This window comes from Lethenteron reissneri, chromosome 6 (genome assembly GCF_015708825.2).
Source record: "Lethenteron reissneri isolate LAM-NWPU_2019-01 chromosome 6, ASM1570882v1, whole genome shotgun sequence".
NCBI lineage: Eukaryota > Metazoa > Chordata > Hyperoartia > Petromyzontiformes > Petromyzontidae > Lethenteron > Lethenteron reissneri.
In genome coordinates this window covers 3,562,901-3,578,592 of record NC_083784.1, presented here as the reverse complement: position 1 = coordinate 3,578,592, position 15,692 = coordinate 3,562,901, and the positions used below count along the sequence as shown (strand labels likewise).

Below are 15,692 nucleotides of genomic sequence, written 5' to 3'. Positions count from 1 at the left end.
CGAATTTTCATATCGTAGTCCCATTTATGCAACCGCATCAGGCAGCGCTGTCCGCAAACACGTAGGCGCGTGTGTCTACATTAAGATCTTTCAGCCAATTAATGAGGGAAGAACCCGGGGAAAACCCGCACGTGCGAGAGAGCAACACTCTATTCTGTGCAGATGGGACAGAGAAGGATTAGTCCACACTTTTCTGTCCCGCAATCTCCTGGCAAGCCAGGGCATGGCTACTCCACGAGGCCCATGGGGAAGGGTGCCTCAACAGTGCTGGATCACAGGCCACACGCGCAGCCACCACCGCACGGTTGCTCATGGCGTGCGGAACAACAACAACAGCAGCAGCAGCAGTCTGTGTTATTTTAGTTCCACAATCATGACTGTTCCAGTTCTTATTATATTCTGCGTGCAACAGTTTAGTTCATCGCTGCACTCAAAATGCATCCATCATACCATCGTCGGTATCGGCTATGTCCAATCCACTGCCAATCCACTGCTGGATGAAGGCCGCCGTAAGCCACCGCCATCTCCCGCGATGCAGTATCCACCCGGCACCCGCAAACGAGCCGGATTCATCGCTCCATCTCCTCTCAAATATACGTCCGCCCGGAACGCATCGCATTCCTCGGCTGGCACTCCCGCAGTTACTCACCCATCACGTCACGCGTTGCCCTTATAAAGTATTTGCTTCCGTAGCGCGGCGGTCAGCGCACTGGACTTCTGGAGTTCGCAGGGTTCGATTTGATCTCCACGCGGTTGTTTAAGCAACGCTACAAGTTTCTTAAATCCCTCCCCCCACCGCCAGCCGATCATTGCAGGTCACACGCAGTGGGATGGAGTGTGGGTTACTCCCCACGTCTTCCTGTAAATCTGACCAGCGTGGAAGAGTCGACCAAAACCAACATAAAACTAAACTTTTTATTTTACCAGGTAAGGCCCGCTGAGCAGCTGTGTAGCTCTTTTTCAGAAGGGACCTGGTCACAAATGATAGCCCAACGAAGTGGCTCATCATCGTGTGGAAATTGATCGCAGCCAAATACTCTCAATGCACATTTCTCAATGTGGAGGGGAAAATCAGAGGTGCCCAAAGAAAAATCCACGCGACCACGGGGAGAAAGACACCGCCAAATCTAAATGTACAACAGGCATCAGTGTCGGGATCGAACTCACGACCTCCTGTATACCAGGTGAGGTAGTTAACATCTCGCCACCATGCAAACTCCAAATATACAGCAGGCGTTAGGGTCGGGATCGAACCTACTACCTACTGTATACCAGGCGAGGTAGTTAACATCTCGCCACCATGCAAACTCCAAATATACAGCAGGCGTTAGGGTCGGGATCGAACCCACGACCTCCTGTATACCAGGCGAGGTAGTTAACATCTCGCCACCATGCAAACTCCAAATATACAGCAGGCGTTAGGGTCGGGATCGAACCCACTACCTACTGTATACCAGTTACGAGGTCGTTAACATCTCGCCACCGTGACACCCCACCCCCGAGAGGGGCTCTCTAGGGCTCCCTCCGATGGAGGCTCTTCCGACAGCAGTGGGCATGAGCAGAGCAATCGCAGGTCTGCGCCTTTACCTTTGCTGGCTTCCACAAACACGCTACCGTGGGTTTTTTTTTTTTTGGTGGAACGGCACAGACGCCAACACCGGGGGGCAGCCAGATGCTCCTGGAAGCGCCTGCAGTGCCTCCCGCGTCACGTCAGATTACTCCTGTCTCAAATAAAACCCCGGCAGAAGCTCGTCTGGGATTAAGCCCTGGCTGCGGCTGGTTTTTACGCCCGTGTATGCCGCGGTGTGGTCCGACTGCCCCCGAGGGTCTGGTCAGATGGATTACCCGCCTCGTTTGGCAGCGTAGTTGGTCACGCAGCGCGGTGTCCTCTGCACCACCGCCCACCACACAGGATTCGCTCGCTCTAGAAAGAGAGAGGCTTGCGCTCGGAGGCGCGAGGAGCCGCAGGCAGAGCGGGAACGGCAGCAGCCAGGCGGTGTGCCGCAGAGGTCGCAAACGGGTTTTGATTCCTTACCCCCCGTACCCGTACCCGGCCGCACCAGGGTCGCAAACGGGTACCCGTACCCGGCTGTACCCGTACCCGGCTGTACCCGTACCCTACCCGTACCCAGCCGGGTACGGGTAGGGTACGGGTATCGGGTACCCGATTGCGACCTCTGGGATGAAGCCATGTTGCAGGCGCGGGTGGGTTGATTCTAGGAACTTGAATTGTGAGAAGAGACAAGACGCTGGGAAATGAGTGACAAATGGTGACTCACCAGTGACTCACGGCCTACCCGTACCCGGCCGCACCAAGGTCGCAAACGGGTACCCGTACCCGGCTGGGTACGGGTAGCCGGGTATCGGGTAGGGTACGGGTATCGGGTATCCGGTTGCGACCTCTGGTGTGCCGGCACCAATTCAACCTCCCCCCCTCTTACGCCCCAAGCTCTGCAGTCCTCTATATATGAAGTTGTTATCGGCCAATCAATGAGCGGGAAGAAACCGGAGCAGCTGGAGAAACCCCAGGCATGCGAGGCGGCAGCACTTTATCCCACGTAGATGGAACAGATGGAGATTGGTCCGCGCGTGGTGTACTGCCATCTTGCAAGGCAGGGTCTGGTGATCTCTGTCTAAAGGAAGGTAGCGAGTAACACAACATTGGTGTGATCCACCAATCCTCCAATTCCAGAAGTGCTGCATTTACACCACCACTGCCCGGCTAAGCAAACACAAAAAAAACTATAACAAAGATTCCCTTAACAGACTGTTGGGGTTAGTGCTGTGAGCGAGTAGCAGCACCGATGAAGGTCGGCAAGGCACAAGAGGGGGTGGGTGGCCAACACCACGCCCGGCCGCCTTGTCTCCCCAGTGGCGATATTTACACACCGCACCAGGTACTCATTTCATGCTGAGTCGACCTAGGGAAGGCCCAGGACCAGTTCAGATAAGTCACTGGTGTTGACCGTGAGCAGGAATCGAACTCGCATGGCCGTGTTCGTGCCGCAGCGCGCTAACCGCTACACCACCACTCCCCACTAATCAAACACACAGACACACACCTACAAAAAAACTCCTGTGTGTTTATATGATAACGAATTATCACAATATCAGATGTTGCTTTCATATTAGGCAGTTGGCACTCTTCCAAACCGAAACCGTTGCGGTGCGCGTGCCTAGCCGCGAGAATTCGAGGGCAACACATTCTTAGCGTGTGTGTAACATTGCCCGAACGTGGAGAAACGCCCGCATGCCGTTGCTATTGGCGTTTTTATTTGTATTTGTTTCCATTGTGATCCATCGTGCTCGGCTACCAGCGGTATGGGATCGTGTTGAAGGCACAGTCACGAGTTCAGCAACCCCCCCCCCCCCCCGTCAGCATGAGCATTCCCACATGGATTGGATATTCCCAAGTGGAGGAGGTGGGCATTCCTACTTCAGAACAACTTTTCCCGTATCCATTCAGCATTCCCGAGTGGGATGTGCATTGCTGTGCGGGTCGGGTATGTCCACTTAGATCAACATTCCCACTTCTATCGTCATTGCGTCTATGTGGGATCACTTGTTCCGATGTGGATTCAGCATTTCCCTTTTGGTTTGGAATTTCTCACTGGAGGGTCGGTGTTTGGGTGGAGTGTTCCTGCGTCAGGCCAGCGTCTCTGTGGTTTCATCATTCATCATCGCCTCCGATTAGCACGGTTGGCTCCGTACGGTGCAGAAGAAGTTCAATATACATACAGCATCATTGGCCATGCTCTATCGACTGCTGAACGAAGGCCTCCCCGGGACTCCGCCGTCTCTTGCGGTCATGCGCGCTGCAACAACGATCGCCTGCCACTCCGTCGTCGGTCTCGACAGCCGACTATTCATCCCTTTCCCATCGAGCCACAAGGTGTTGCCGCCCAATCCCGACGGCCGGTTGGGTTCATCGTCCACACGTGTGAGCCAACGCTCCTGCGCGGGTTCGGCGATCTTTAGCCCCGTCATCAATTCCTGACCCGCCGTCGCCCATTGGCAGGTCGGCCGTGCCGCGCTTCGATTGGTTGCGGGGTACTGTTGCTGTACGGTCCAACTCAGCCACGCACCGTCACTGTGTCAGGCCATGGCTCGCCGTGCCGGCGGGCGGGAGAGAGTGGGGGGAACGGGGTGCGTGGGGTGGGGGGGGGCAGCTTGTGTGCCGTTCCTAGAAGTGACGAGAATAGCAGCGGGAATGAGTGGCGCGCATCTCGCTGGCACAAGAATTCCACGGCTCCCAAAAACAGATGCCGCCCTTGCTGGCCGGGAGGTATACGGCGTGGTAGCCGGCGCGCGGCGTTAACGAGGGGGCGTCGAAAACGCACGCCGCGCTACGCCGCGAGCCTGTCGAACCGAGTTTGATTCCCGTCCGCGGCAAGCGTCGGGTGATGTCTGAGCGGGTTGCGGGGGCCTTCCCCCTTTTGATCGTCCTCCACTGGCCAGCGTGGTGAAGTACGATCAAACAAACCCCCATGACCGACACAGTGTAGGGAGGCCTTCATCCAGCAGTGGATTGACGAGCGCCAAAAAGGATGAACGCGTAAAATGTGACCCACGGCCAAGTCACCCTGAATGAGCGCTCGCTTGCCTTCTGCTTTCTCTCCGGGTTCTCCGGTTTCTGCCCGCACGAAGCCAAAACACTCATTAACGGAATTAGCCAAACTTCCCAACGTGTAGCAGGGGACCCTTCTGAGTAAATAAGCGGCCATCGGTTGTTATGTTTGGAAATTCTATTTACAGTTCTGAGTCGGGTATTCTTTTTTAAACAAAGGTGGAGAATGAAATAAATTTCTATTAAAAATTATAATTCGCTTACTCTTAGGTTTTTTCGGTAAAGTCACGTAGGTAAAAAATAAATAATAGAAATAATAATATTCAGCTGTGACGGTCCCACCTGATGACGGAGACTTGTGTTGCCTCCGAAACGTCGTGATTTATTATTTTATTTCTTTTATTATTTCTATTTACTTTTTACCTACGTGACTTTACCGAAAAAACCTAAGAGTATGAATCCTTGCAGTCACGAAAGCTTCAAATCTAGAATAGAATTCGCTTGTCGCTTGCGTAAATGTCGTACTTGCACCTTGCGCAAACAGGGTGCCATAGATTCTGCTGCACTTCGTGGAAGTAGGGGGGGTGGGGAGAGGCAAGATTAGGGGGGCAGTGCAGCTTTGTGCCACCCGAGGGCATGTCCCGAGCTGTCCCACACCACATGCTTCATTCGTTGATGCGAGCAGAGGACTAATCCCACACGCCCGTGCCCCTCGCCCAGCCAAGCGGCGGTGATGTGAAGTTGTCCGCGTCACTGCTGCGTTGCGTTTTGTGCTTTGGGAGTGCCCAATGTTGAATGCACTTCTGTCACGCGAACTCCGGTCATCCTCGCAGCAGCGGCTTTTAGGCTAACCATCGAACAAAGGCGGTCACCGCATCGCGTGCTTTCAGGTGCTTTTCTGCGGCCGTCTGGAACGCTCTTCCTTCCGTTATTGGGAAAGCCACTGGAGCGATGCACTTTTAGATCTAGATGATTTTTTTCGTGTTTAGTTGGATGTCCTTCCGCCGCACCTCCAATTAGCATGGTTGGCTACGTGCGGTGCGAAAGAAGTTCAGCACGCATATATGTCTTGTTTTAAAACGATCTGTGGTGCCCTTGCAAAGTCAAAGTGATTTCGTCTTCAAATCAACATTAGGGCAGTGCTCATCTCCCGTTTGCAGTGCTGCAGAGCCAGAGGTTGGTAATGTTTCTTTATTGCTATGTCAGGGGTGCGTTTATCCATAGGAAAAGCACCATTAACTTCCCCACTCAGTGGTCCTCATTTTAATCGACCCCAGAGGGATGATGGTTTGAGTCAACCCCCCCCCCCTCCCTAACAGGGATATGAACTCGCAAGCTTTCAACTGCGAGCCGCTCGCTCTACCGCCGAGCCACCGTTAATGGGACGCCACGGTGGCTAGGAGATGTTAACTACCTCGCCTGGTATACAGGAGGTCGTGCGTTCGATCCTGACCCTGATGCCTGTTGTATATTCGGAGTTTGCATGTCTCTATCTCCGTGGTCTCCAGGTTCTCTCCATATTTAGAAAGGTGCGTTTTAGAGTATTTGGCTGCTACCAATTTCCACTTGATAAGCCACTTCGTTGAGCTATCATTTGTGGCCAGGTGGCATCTGAAAAAGAGCTCGACAGCTCAGTGGGCCTTAGCTGGTAAAATCATTCCTGCGGAGGGAGCTGGTAGGAACGTTGGGTTGCTCGGTCAATGGCCAGGGTCAATGGCGGCGTGGTGTATTCTGCAAATATTCCCGACTGTGAGGGCGGGCACAAGCCGGCGTGAGTAGGTTAAACTTTGAGTTTTATAAAGGCACCACGGGGTGACCAGCCCTTCCCCAACCAGCCCCACCCCCCACCCAGCCCCACCCCTCCTGAACCCAGCCCCTCCCCACCCTGCCCACCCAGCCCCTCCCCACCCTCCTCTCCCCACCCAGCCCCTCCCTCCCCACCCTGCCCCTCCTTGCATGACGGACACAATAATCCCCTGTGGGCTGGTGTAACCAGGAGGTTCCTACCAGCATAATACAAATCGTAGTACAGTAAATCGATCTGTCGAGAACCACTGAACGGAGGCACCACATCAGTTCAGTTTTAATTAATTCCGTTGCGGATATAGCGGCCTCTAGTGGTCAGAGAGGGTCATGTGAACACGTTGCCGATTGTCGCGCGTGCGGTTCTCTGCGTGCCGTGAGCTTTAATCCCGTCTCGACTCACTAGCTTGTCTCCATGCTCTCAACTGGCTACCCATCTCCAGTAGTGTCACATACATGACCGCCTGCCTCTGCCACAATGCCTTCATATCCGCCTGCCTGCAGTACCTTTCTTCATTATTGACAACTTGCAGCTCAGCACACGGCAGATGCCTGCGCAGCGCGACTCACGACCTCCTCTTGATACCAAGATCCAGGATGGTCATCGTGTCTATGCGCCGTTTTTCGGTGGCAGCCCCAACAGTCTGGAACGATATCCCTCTGCACATTCGCAGCATCACCTCAATCGCCTCCTTCAAGAGACATTTAAAAACTCACCTCTACAATCATGCTTTCGAGCGACTCTGAGCTTGGCTCCGCGCCTCTGAGTTGTGGCCACTACGTCTGCAAATTTGCGCGTGTAACAAATTGAACTATTATTATTATTAAAGGAAACAATTGTGATCGGCGGCGATGAATCTCCGCGTGGTAGCACCGCGATGTCCCAAGTCACTCTCGGCCTCTCGCCTGGTTTAACGAACACAAACAACGTGTGGGTACGCTGCTCAAAGCGAGTGTATTCATGGACCGTCGCTCCCGTCACTGTCGCAATGTGCAATGATAATCGCTTCCTTATACCATCCAATTTTGATAACTTGGCTCAACTGCGTACCAAGGAAAATGTATGCTGGATTTTAAAAACATGAAAAAAATTCCAATCAAGGTGAGCAGCAGCAGGAATATTGACACGTTCGTCTTTATCATGTGCTATGAAGAAGGGTCATGACCTGAAACGTTGCCGATTTAAAACATTTTCATGTTTTCTTTTAAGGCTACAGTGTTGTTGACAAACGCGTTGTCTTTATTTTCCCAAATGCAATTAGGTGAATGAGAAACACATTTCGGTTTTTATGCCTTAGAGCAATTTTTTCCATGTTTTTAATTAGTTATCATGTGGATGTGTTAAGATTTGTGTTTATACATTGCCCAGTAATGCAGTGAATGCGTTTAATCTCATGCTTCGTTTTTTTGTCTTCTCCCTACTGTTGCCCTTCCCCAAAACACCTACCAACATATACATACTCACACTCACACACACATACACGTGCGTATACATATTATCCACTCATTCATACTATCATTTTGCACACTCACGTACACGATCTTTTACACTCACCTACATTCTCACACACTCGTCTGCATCGCAACACAACACTCATTATACACTCGCACAACCACGCAATCGTACTCTCACACAATCTCCCACACTCTTGTTATACAACACTCACGCACTCGCACACTCCCGCAACCTCGCACCCAACGATCGCAACCCTCCCAACAACAACGACAACAACGACGCACACCACCGCTACCCCGTCCCCTCTCGGCATCGCCCCCCTCCGCCCCGCCTCCTCGCTCTGCGTGGACCAGGCATGGTGCTTCAGCACCGCCTTCTCCCCGGTGTCGCGCTGGGCGTTCGCCGAGGCCCCCAGCATGGCCGAGCACCTGCGCCGCTGCCGCTACAACGCGGTGGAGCGGCGCCACGACGCCGTACCGCTGCCCTGCATGTGTGGCCCGCGGCAGCGCACGCGCGAAGGCCGCAGCCTGCGCTCCGTGCTGCGACCCGCCAACTACCCCGCCGCCTGACCAGCTACCTGATCAGCTACCCCTCCACCTGATCAGCTACCTGACCAGCTACCCCCTATCTGATCAGCTACCTGACCAGCTACTCCCTACCTGACCAGCTAGCTACCTTACCAGCTACTCCTCCACCTGATCAGCTACCTGACCAGCTACTCCTCCACCTGATCAGCTAGCTACCTGACCAGCTACCCCCTACCTGACCAGCTAGCTACCTTACCAGCTACCCCTTGGCCTGACCAGCTACCTGACCAGCTACCCCCTACCTGACTAGCTAGCTACCTTACCAGCTTCCCCTCCACCTGACCAGCTACCTGACCAGCTACCCCCTACCTGACCAGCTAGCTACCTTACCAGCTTCCTCTCCGCCCGACCAGCTACCTGACCAGCTACTCCCTGCCTGATCATTTATCTGATCAGATACTCCTTTGCCCAATGAGTTACCCCCCACTGCCTGATTATCCACCCCTCTCCCTGTTCAGCTACCCGTTTCACCTGATCAACTACACCTTCTTATCAGCTACCCCTCCGTCTGACCGCCTACCACTCAACCTGACGAGGGACAGGAGGGGGTCTGTCTGAGAAGAGGGCGGCGTCTACCTGATCAGGTGTATCTGATTGGGCGTCTGTTTGATTGGGTGAGGGTCCGTCAATGTCTATCTGAAGGACTTGTCCAAGCAGCTCGTCTGTGTGTGTCTTGGGAATGTCTTGTTTGTCCCAAGTCTTGACTCGTGGATAGTTTAAGTGGTTGTCATCTTAAGGGCTCATGGATCACATGGTCCCGTCTGTCTTGAAGGCTCGTCCTGTCTAATGGTTCCATCTCGCCATCTTGTCTCAAGAGCATGTCTGAAAGTCCCATCTGCCTGAGAGCATTTTGTCTGTTTGACTTAATGGGGGGGGGGGGTCCATGTCACATGGTCCCCTTTGATGGAAGCAACTTTGTTGCAAGGAACCGGATCGCCGATGCATGGACGTGTCCACGCGTAACCAGACGGTTTAAGTTGCGCGGTGATTTCGAGATCGATTCGGTTCTTCAACCGATCGCTCGAGCGTGACCCGACAGTCGTATAAACAACTTGAAATTCCAAACCCCACAGACACCAATCGAGCAAAGCAAAAGAAATGCTCTCCCAATGCCAGCGGTGACAGACGTGGCGTTAAATTAAACAAAGGCGCCGGCATGCGGTCGCCCGGAATTTCACATCTTGCATCACCGGCCCTCCTCTGCTGCCCCCCCGCTGTTCGGCTTCGGGGGGGGAGGGGGGCGGCCGTCGGCACGCCGTGACGATTCATCGTAACCCCCGTCGCAGACATCGGGAGCTTCAACTGGTTCCCTTGAAACTCCGACCTTGTCGGCGGCATGTACACGTGCGCGTAACGACGGGTCGCGCGATGATTTCGAGATCGATTCGGTTCTACAACCGATTGCGTTCGGGGCCGCCGTTATTTCGGTGGATGCGAATTGCCGTAAGTGCCAGCGAGGTACGGTGACGGTTTTGGGTGTGTGTCTGTGTGCGCGTCGTTGAAAATGCGACCGGCATCTCCAGTCGCCGTACAGAACGGCTCAGAAATATATATTCCGGAATCCTCACGACGTCGATAAACAGAAGCATTCAAATCAAACAAGACGAGTTCGTGCGCCGACGATGGAGCCCACGAGAAGTGCCTCGGCAGTCTCCGTGTGACCAGTGAAGTTGATGGCGCAGACGCTGTCGGGTAATGTTGGCAAGATGGGGCAACTAACATCGTGGGGCGAGCAGAACTGTACGAGTTAATAAGGAACGAAACCGCAACTACGGAACCCCGGATTCGTGACGTATCATCGAGACGCTGTGCGGGCGATGAATGGTCACGTGCCCGAAGGTCCCCTGTGTAATCGGGAGTCGCACGATCATGCGGGCCGCGGGGGTTACGCGCGAGCATGGTGTGTGGACTCAACCGGGTTGGACGTGAAGGGGAGACAGATGGACGAGGAGGTTGGGGGGAGTGGTGTGCAGTGGATGTGCACCCATGTGTCGTTAAATTACGAGGGCGATCGAAAACTTTTTCCGGCTGACCTCGAAAGCAATTTACGGACCTTGCTTTTAAGGCCCGAGCACGTTCAAGTGCGATGTGCCCTCGATCTTCCAAAAGCTACAATCAGAATCTGTATTTATACTGGAGGAATCCGATGAGCAATGAAGCTCTTTTTTCAAAGATGTTCAGTGAGGGGCCGGTCAGAAAGTTACAACAATACAAAAACACTGAGTGCAAAGTATAGGAACGGTTATCAAATCACTAAAACTACATTTAACTATTTTTATTCTACCAGGTGAAGCCTGCTGGGCTATTAACTGCTGTTCCAGAAGCAACCTGGCCACACATCATAAGCTCAGCAAAGTAGCTTATTACCCCGTGTAAATGTTTATCCACACATGCGTGTCCTACTTTAAAACGACCAGTGGTTTTCTTGCGAAGTCAAAGTGATTTTCTGTTCAAATGAACATTAGGGCACCGTCACCTATTAGCAGCTCTGCAGAGCCAGCAGTGTTCAATTTCCTAAATCTAATTTTTACTATATTATATATTTTTATTATTTTAGCAGGCAAGGCCCACTGGGCTACGTAGCTCTTTCAGAAGCAACCTGCCTATCACAAATGATAGCATCTCGACAAAGTGGCAGATGTCATGATCACGTGGAAATGCATCGCTAGGAAGAACATTGTGAATGTCGGGTTTCCTCCAAAACCTCTGCCCGTTCGACGGTGCCCACGTTGCAACGTCGTTGTGACGTCGTGACGTCGGTGTGACGTCGGTGCACCATCGTGACGCCATGCCAGAGGGGGATTCAACAGCGGTGCAATACGCGGGGCGAGCCACTGGGGGCGCCAGATCTGTGCTAAGTGGATTTCCCATCACATGTATTTCTCAAATGTTTTTTTTTGACATTTTTTCGGTCAAAATGCAACTAACTTTGAACGTCCGAAGAAAGAAAACACGATGGGTTAATATTTCTGAGAAATCGGCACAAAGCGTTTTTTACGTATATAAAACAAAAATACCTACCTACTTTTCACCAAGCATTCAACCAATGCTTTTAGAGCACCGCACCTTCGCCGTAAGGTGAAAGAATTTGCATCGAGCACACCCCCCCCCCCCTCGTCCTGTGTGTCTGTGCCCCCAATGCCACACTTACCCACGACCTTAAAAAACAACAATAACACCGAGTGCCGAGAGGTCCCTTTCAACAGAACAAAAAAAGTGGTTTCTGGCCTCAATTGGGCCCTTGCCTCGTCGCAAAGGTCATCTCATTATCTACGGCGGCAAGTACGCAAGCGCTGGCGATTATCAACAGGACCTACCGGATGGTGCCGGCCGTATTGACGGTGGTGGTCACAGTCCCTCCTCTTCAGTGAGATCTTGAGAGCTGATCCAAGAGGGTTTTTCGTCCGACTCTTCAACCCTCTACCAGGTGTCGTGGAAGAGAGTTTGGGGTCGCCCACACTTTACCCCCCACCGCAGCCCGTGACCTACCGACCGACTCGCCGCGGTGCTTCCGTTCATACCGCCCTCGGACAAAGGCGGTGGTGGAGAGGGTGGTCGGGGATTTTAAGAAACGTTGCACCGTTGTTTCTAGCGCCGCGCCGGGGAGATGGAATGGAACCCGGCGTGACGTGTCTGCAACGCAAGTCCTGCGAGCGAGCGCTGTTGACCCGTTAAACCAGCACTGTGACGGCGCGGTTGATGATCGTTTTGGGTGAATTCGGTTATCGAGCGCCTATTGCGCACGGACTCCCAAGCAGTGCGCAGAGAATGCCGCTGAGCTGTTTTTGCTGCCTTTCCTCCCCGCTTCTACTCCTATGTGTGTGTGGTTTTTTTCTATCAATTCCCACGTCTCACACCGTCGGGAGGGATTTTTTTAAGACGTTGGCCTATTCAGTGGCGATTATGCAAGCCAAGGGTGGATGCCCGTTGAGATAATGTATATTTTTTACGAGTGTACCGGGAGAGTATAAATTTGTATCGTAGATTAGCTCCGTGTGAAACGTTAGGCTTTTATAAGTACCCGACATTTATTCTTGTAACGTTGGATTGAAGGAGTTGTGTGTACACACTTGCATTGCGTACCGCGACACCGTGCGCACGCGTGCGTGTGTACGTGTGTGTGGCCTCAACGTGCACATAGCCTGGCACAAGTGTCGTGGTGACGTCACAGCCACTTTGTGGCGAATGGCGGTTGTTGTTGGCCTCAATGTGCACCTAGCCTGGCACAAGTGCCGTGGGGACGTCACCGCCACTTAGTGGCTGAATTGTTATTGTTTAGGGGAGCGGTAGGGTAGTGGTATGCGCACTGCACTACAAACCTGGCGGCCCGAGTCTTGTTAATATTAGCAGTGAATATATATTAACTCGGCCCTGGGGCCTCTCCTAGGTCGACTCGGCCTTAAATGGATAGCTGTCTCAGTGCGTAAAACGTCAGCACTGGGGGAGATTAAAGTGAACGGGCGTGACGTTGACAAAACCAACCTCTCATGCGTGGCGGTGGCCTTTATAGGTGCTTGCTAACAGCGCTTGCCCCAAAAAACCTGCGGTAGGCTGTATGTGTGGAAATGAAAACGGGGCTTTGTTTTACTCTGGTTGAAAGGAAAATATAACAAGTTGAACGTTAGAAATGTCAACAGCTAAAATAGAATTGGCCAATCGGCACCCGCGCAATTGCGGTCATCGAAAAAGGACGCAGTGCTGGGTAAATTGAGGAGTTAGTAAATGTTTCGGAATGACGGATTTAACTTAGAAACATAAAATGTGTAAAGAAATCGTACACACTTTTGGATGATGTAACGCGTAAAGTATGGAAGCCAACGGGTAGCAGACAGGGCAAAAAAAATGTAACTTTACAAAATGTCCCTTTCGGTCTCCGGCGAAATTTTGGGAAACCTTTTCATCACTTTGCCCATTGTTTAATTGGATAAGTCCCTGAACGACAACGCAACTTTACGCGAAAGTGTCACTCGTATCGGATCATCTCTGAGGGCTCGTTAGAGACGGCTGCAGCTTATTACATTTAAGGTTTCGACCTTCGTTGCAAAGCGTTAACAAGGACGGGCTGGTAACTGTTTTTTTTCCTTTCAACATCATTAATGTGTTTTTAAAATCTCTCAATCTCTTGTGCCTGAGTTGCAACAGCAACAGTTTGAACGTGTGATACGAGCGGGCACATTTCCATTGCCCGTTTTTTTCCCACTTGCACAGCAAGAGCCGGGCTGGTTGCCGTGCCGACGCCGGAAGCGTGTCAGGAAGCACGGGTTGCGCTTTTCCACTGCGCGAGCCGTGCCGAGCCATGCGGCCGACGTCAAAATGCATACGTAATTAGCCCCGCCCCTCAGAATATATATTTATTCTGGATCAAAATAATTTCTACTGCAAGAGGAATTCCAATGACCTTATGAAGCTCTTTTTTGCACAGATATCCGGTCGTGACAGGCCAGAACGCCGCCACAAGCAACAAACGATACAAAAAACCACGATAGGTTTCTGCTTGATAATGGGTTTTTTACCCTTTTATCTGGCAACAAAACTGACACCTTTTTTACAAGGAGTCATGTTTGCATAGACCACAATACCTGCAGTCATAATGCAAACAAAAAACACAACTCTGATAATGTATGCACTGTCCTTGAAGTTGATTGGTCCACACCCGAGACAGCTTTCCTAGAGCCTCGTCTCACATGGGTTGGACCAAAGTTATGTTTTTTGTTTGCATTATGACTGCAGGTATTGTGGTCTATGCAAACATGACTCCTTGTAAAAAAAGGTGTCAGTTTTGTTGCCAGATAGAAGGGTAAAAAACCAATTATCATTTTTTTACTGACAAATGAGGTTCCAATGAGGTTCCTGCTCGTTTAGGTAAAATGCCGATCGAAAAACCAACCAGGCCACGCTGGCCCCCATGTGCTGGCAATGGCTCGGGTGTGCAAGTGGAAACGTTGGGATTTTATTTTGTTAGATTTGCGGTAGTATGAGCCCCTCGCTATACTGTATTGCTTTTCTTTAGAGTTTGACAAACGTTTGAGATTCTTGAATACGCGTTCATTTTTGGAGTAACGGCAGGAGTTTAGAAACAAAAGATGTTTACTTGAATTAAATATATTCCAAGCTTGTGTTACTTACTCCAAGACTGAACGGATTGTCTTTCGAGGGTGTCTTTTGAGTGGCTGGCGGTTTGTAGAAGAGAAAAAAAAACACGCGATTTAATATTGAAGCGTATTGAAGTACTGTAGTTTGGTTTTGAAACTTAGATGCAATAATGTTGTAGTTTTTTTTCATCAAAACGGTTTGAAAGCAGCATTAAATTTGTTCCGGTTCAGCATGGCTTGCTTGGCACAGGCGAGCGCGACTGAGTTTCTATTAACAATGTGTTCGTCGGTTGTATCGTTATGTCCAAAAACATGAAGGATTATATTTGACCCGCAATAGTAATCAAACGCTACGTCTGTCAATGCTGCGGCAGACTTTGAAGTTTTCCCCGCAACGCGTTGATGATAACGGCATAACGTCGCGTATTGCGACTCGCTGGGGACGGTTGTGGGTGGGGGACCGGTGATTAGCACGGTTCGCTACGTACGGTGCGAAAAAAGTTCAACACGACATACATGCGAACATCTACACCATGTCCATAGCTTATTGGACAACAAAACAACGATCCCCCGTATAGCCTGAGCAGACTGTTGTGGCAAGTGCTGTTAGCGAGCACCTATAAAGGCCGGCACGGCACACGAGGGTGGTGGGTGGCCAACACCATGCCCGGCCGCCTTTGTCTCCCTAGTGGCAATGTGTACACACCGCACCAGGTACTAATTTGAGACTGAATCGACCTAGGGGAGGCTCAGGAGCGGTTCAGATAATCTTCACCGGTGTTGGCCCTGAGCGGGAAGCGAACTCGGGTCGCCGGGTTCGTAGCGCAGCGCGCTAACCGCTACACCACCGCTCCCCACGCACACACACAGACACAAACTGCTGACAACACATGCGATGCGTCTGCTGTCGTTTAGAAGTAAGTGAACGTACGTGAGAGAGAACGGCAGTTCCACCGTGCGAAAGCAACTCACCGCGCCGGGTGTTGGAAGGGTTAATGGGTCTTTGGGGGCCGACACGTGGACGGGTGCGACCGATAGGCGACGTTGTTACTGCGTTGTTACAAGAATTGCGTGCGGAATTCGTTTTAAAATTACGGGGAGCGTTCAAGGATCTGAAGTTCTCCCCGGGGGGTGGGGTGGTGGGAGGCGAAGTGTCCGTGTCTGGTCACGGTTGTTCTGAAGTTTTT

At 51.8% G+C, this 15,692-nt stretch overlaps 1 protein-coding gene across 1 annotated transcript in view; it reads left to right on the top strand.

Moving 5' to 3' along the window:
- LOC133355069 (F-box only protein 30-like) overlaps positions 1–14,059 on the top strand; it is a 28,011-nt gene extending 13,952 nt beyond the window's left edge. Inside the window, exon 7 of the mRNA XM_061572356.1 lies at positions 8,180–14,059. Within this exon, the coding sequence (XP_061428340.1) occupies positions 8,180–8,395 (216 nt within the window). The 3' untranslated portion in view covers positions 8,396–14,059. The remainder of the gene's footprint in view (positions 1–8,179) is intronic.
- Positions 14,060–15,692: the final 1,633 nt, after the last annotated feature.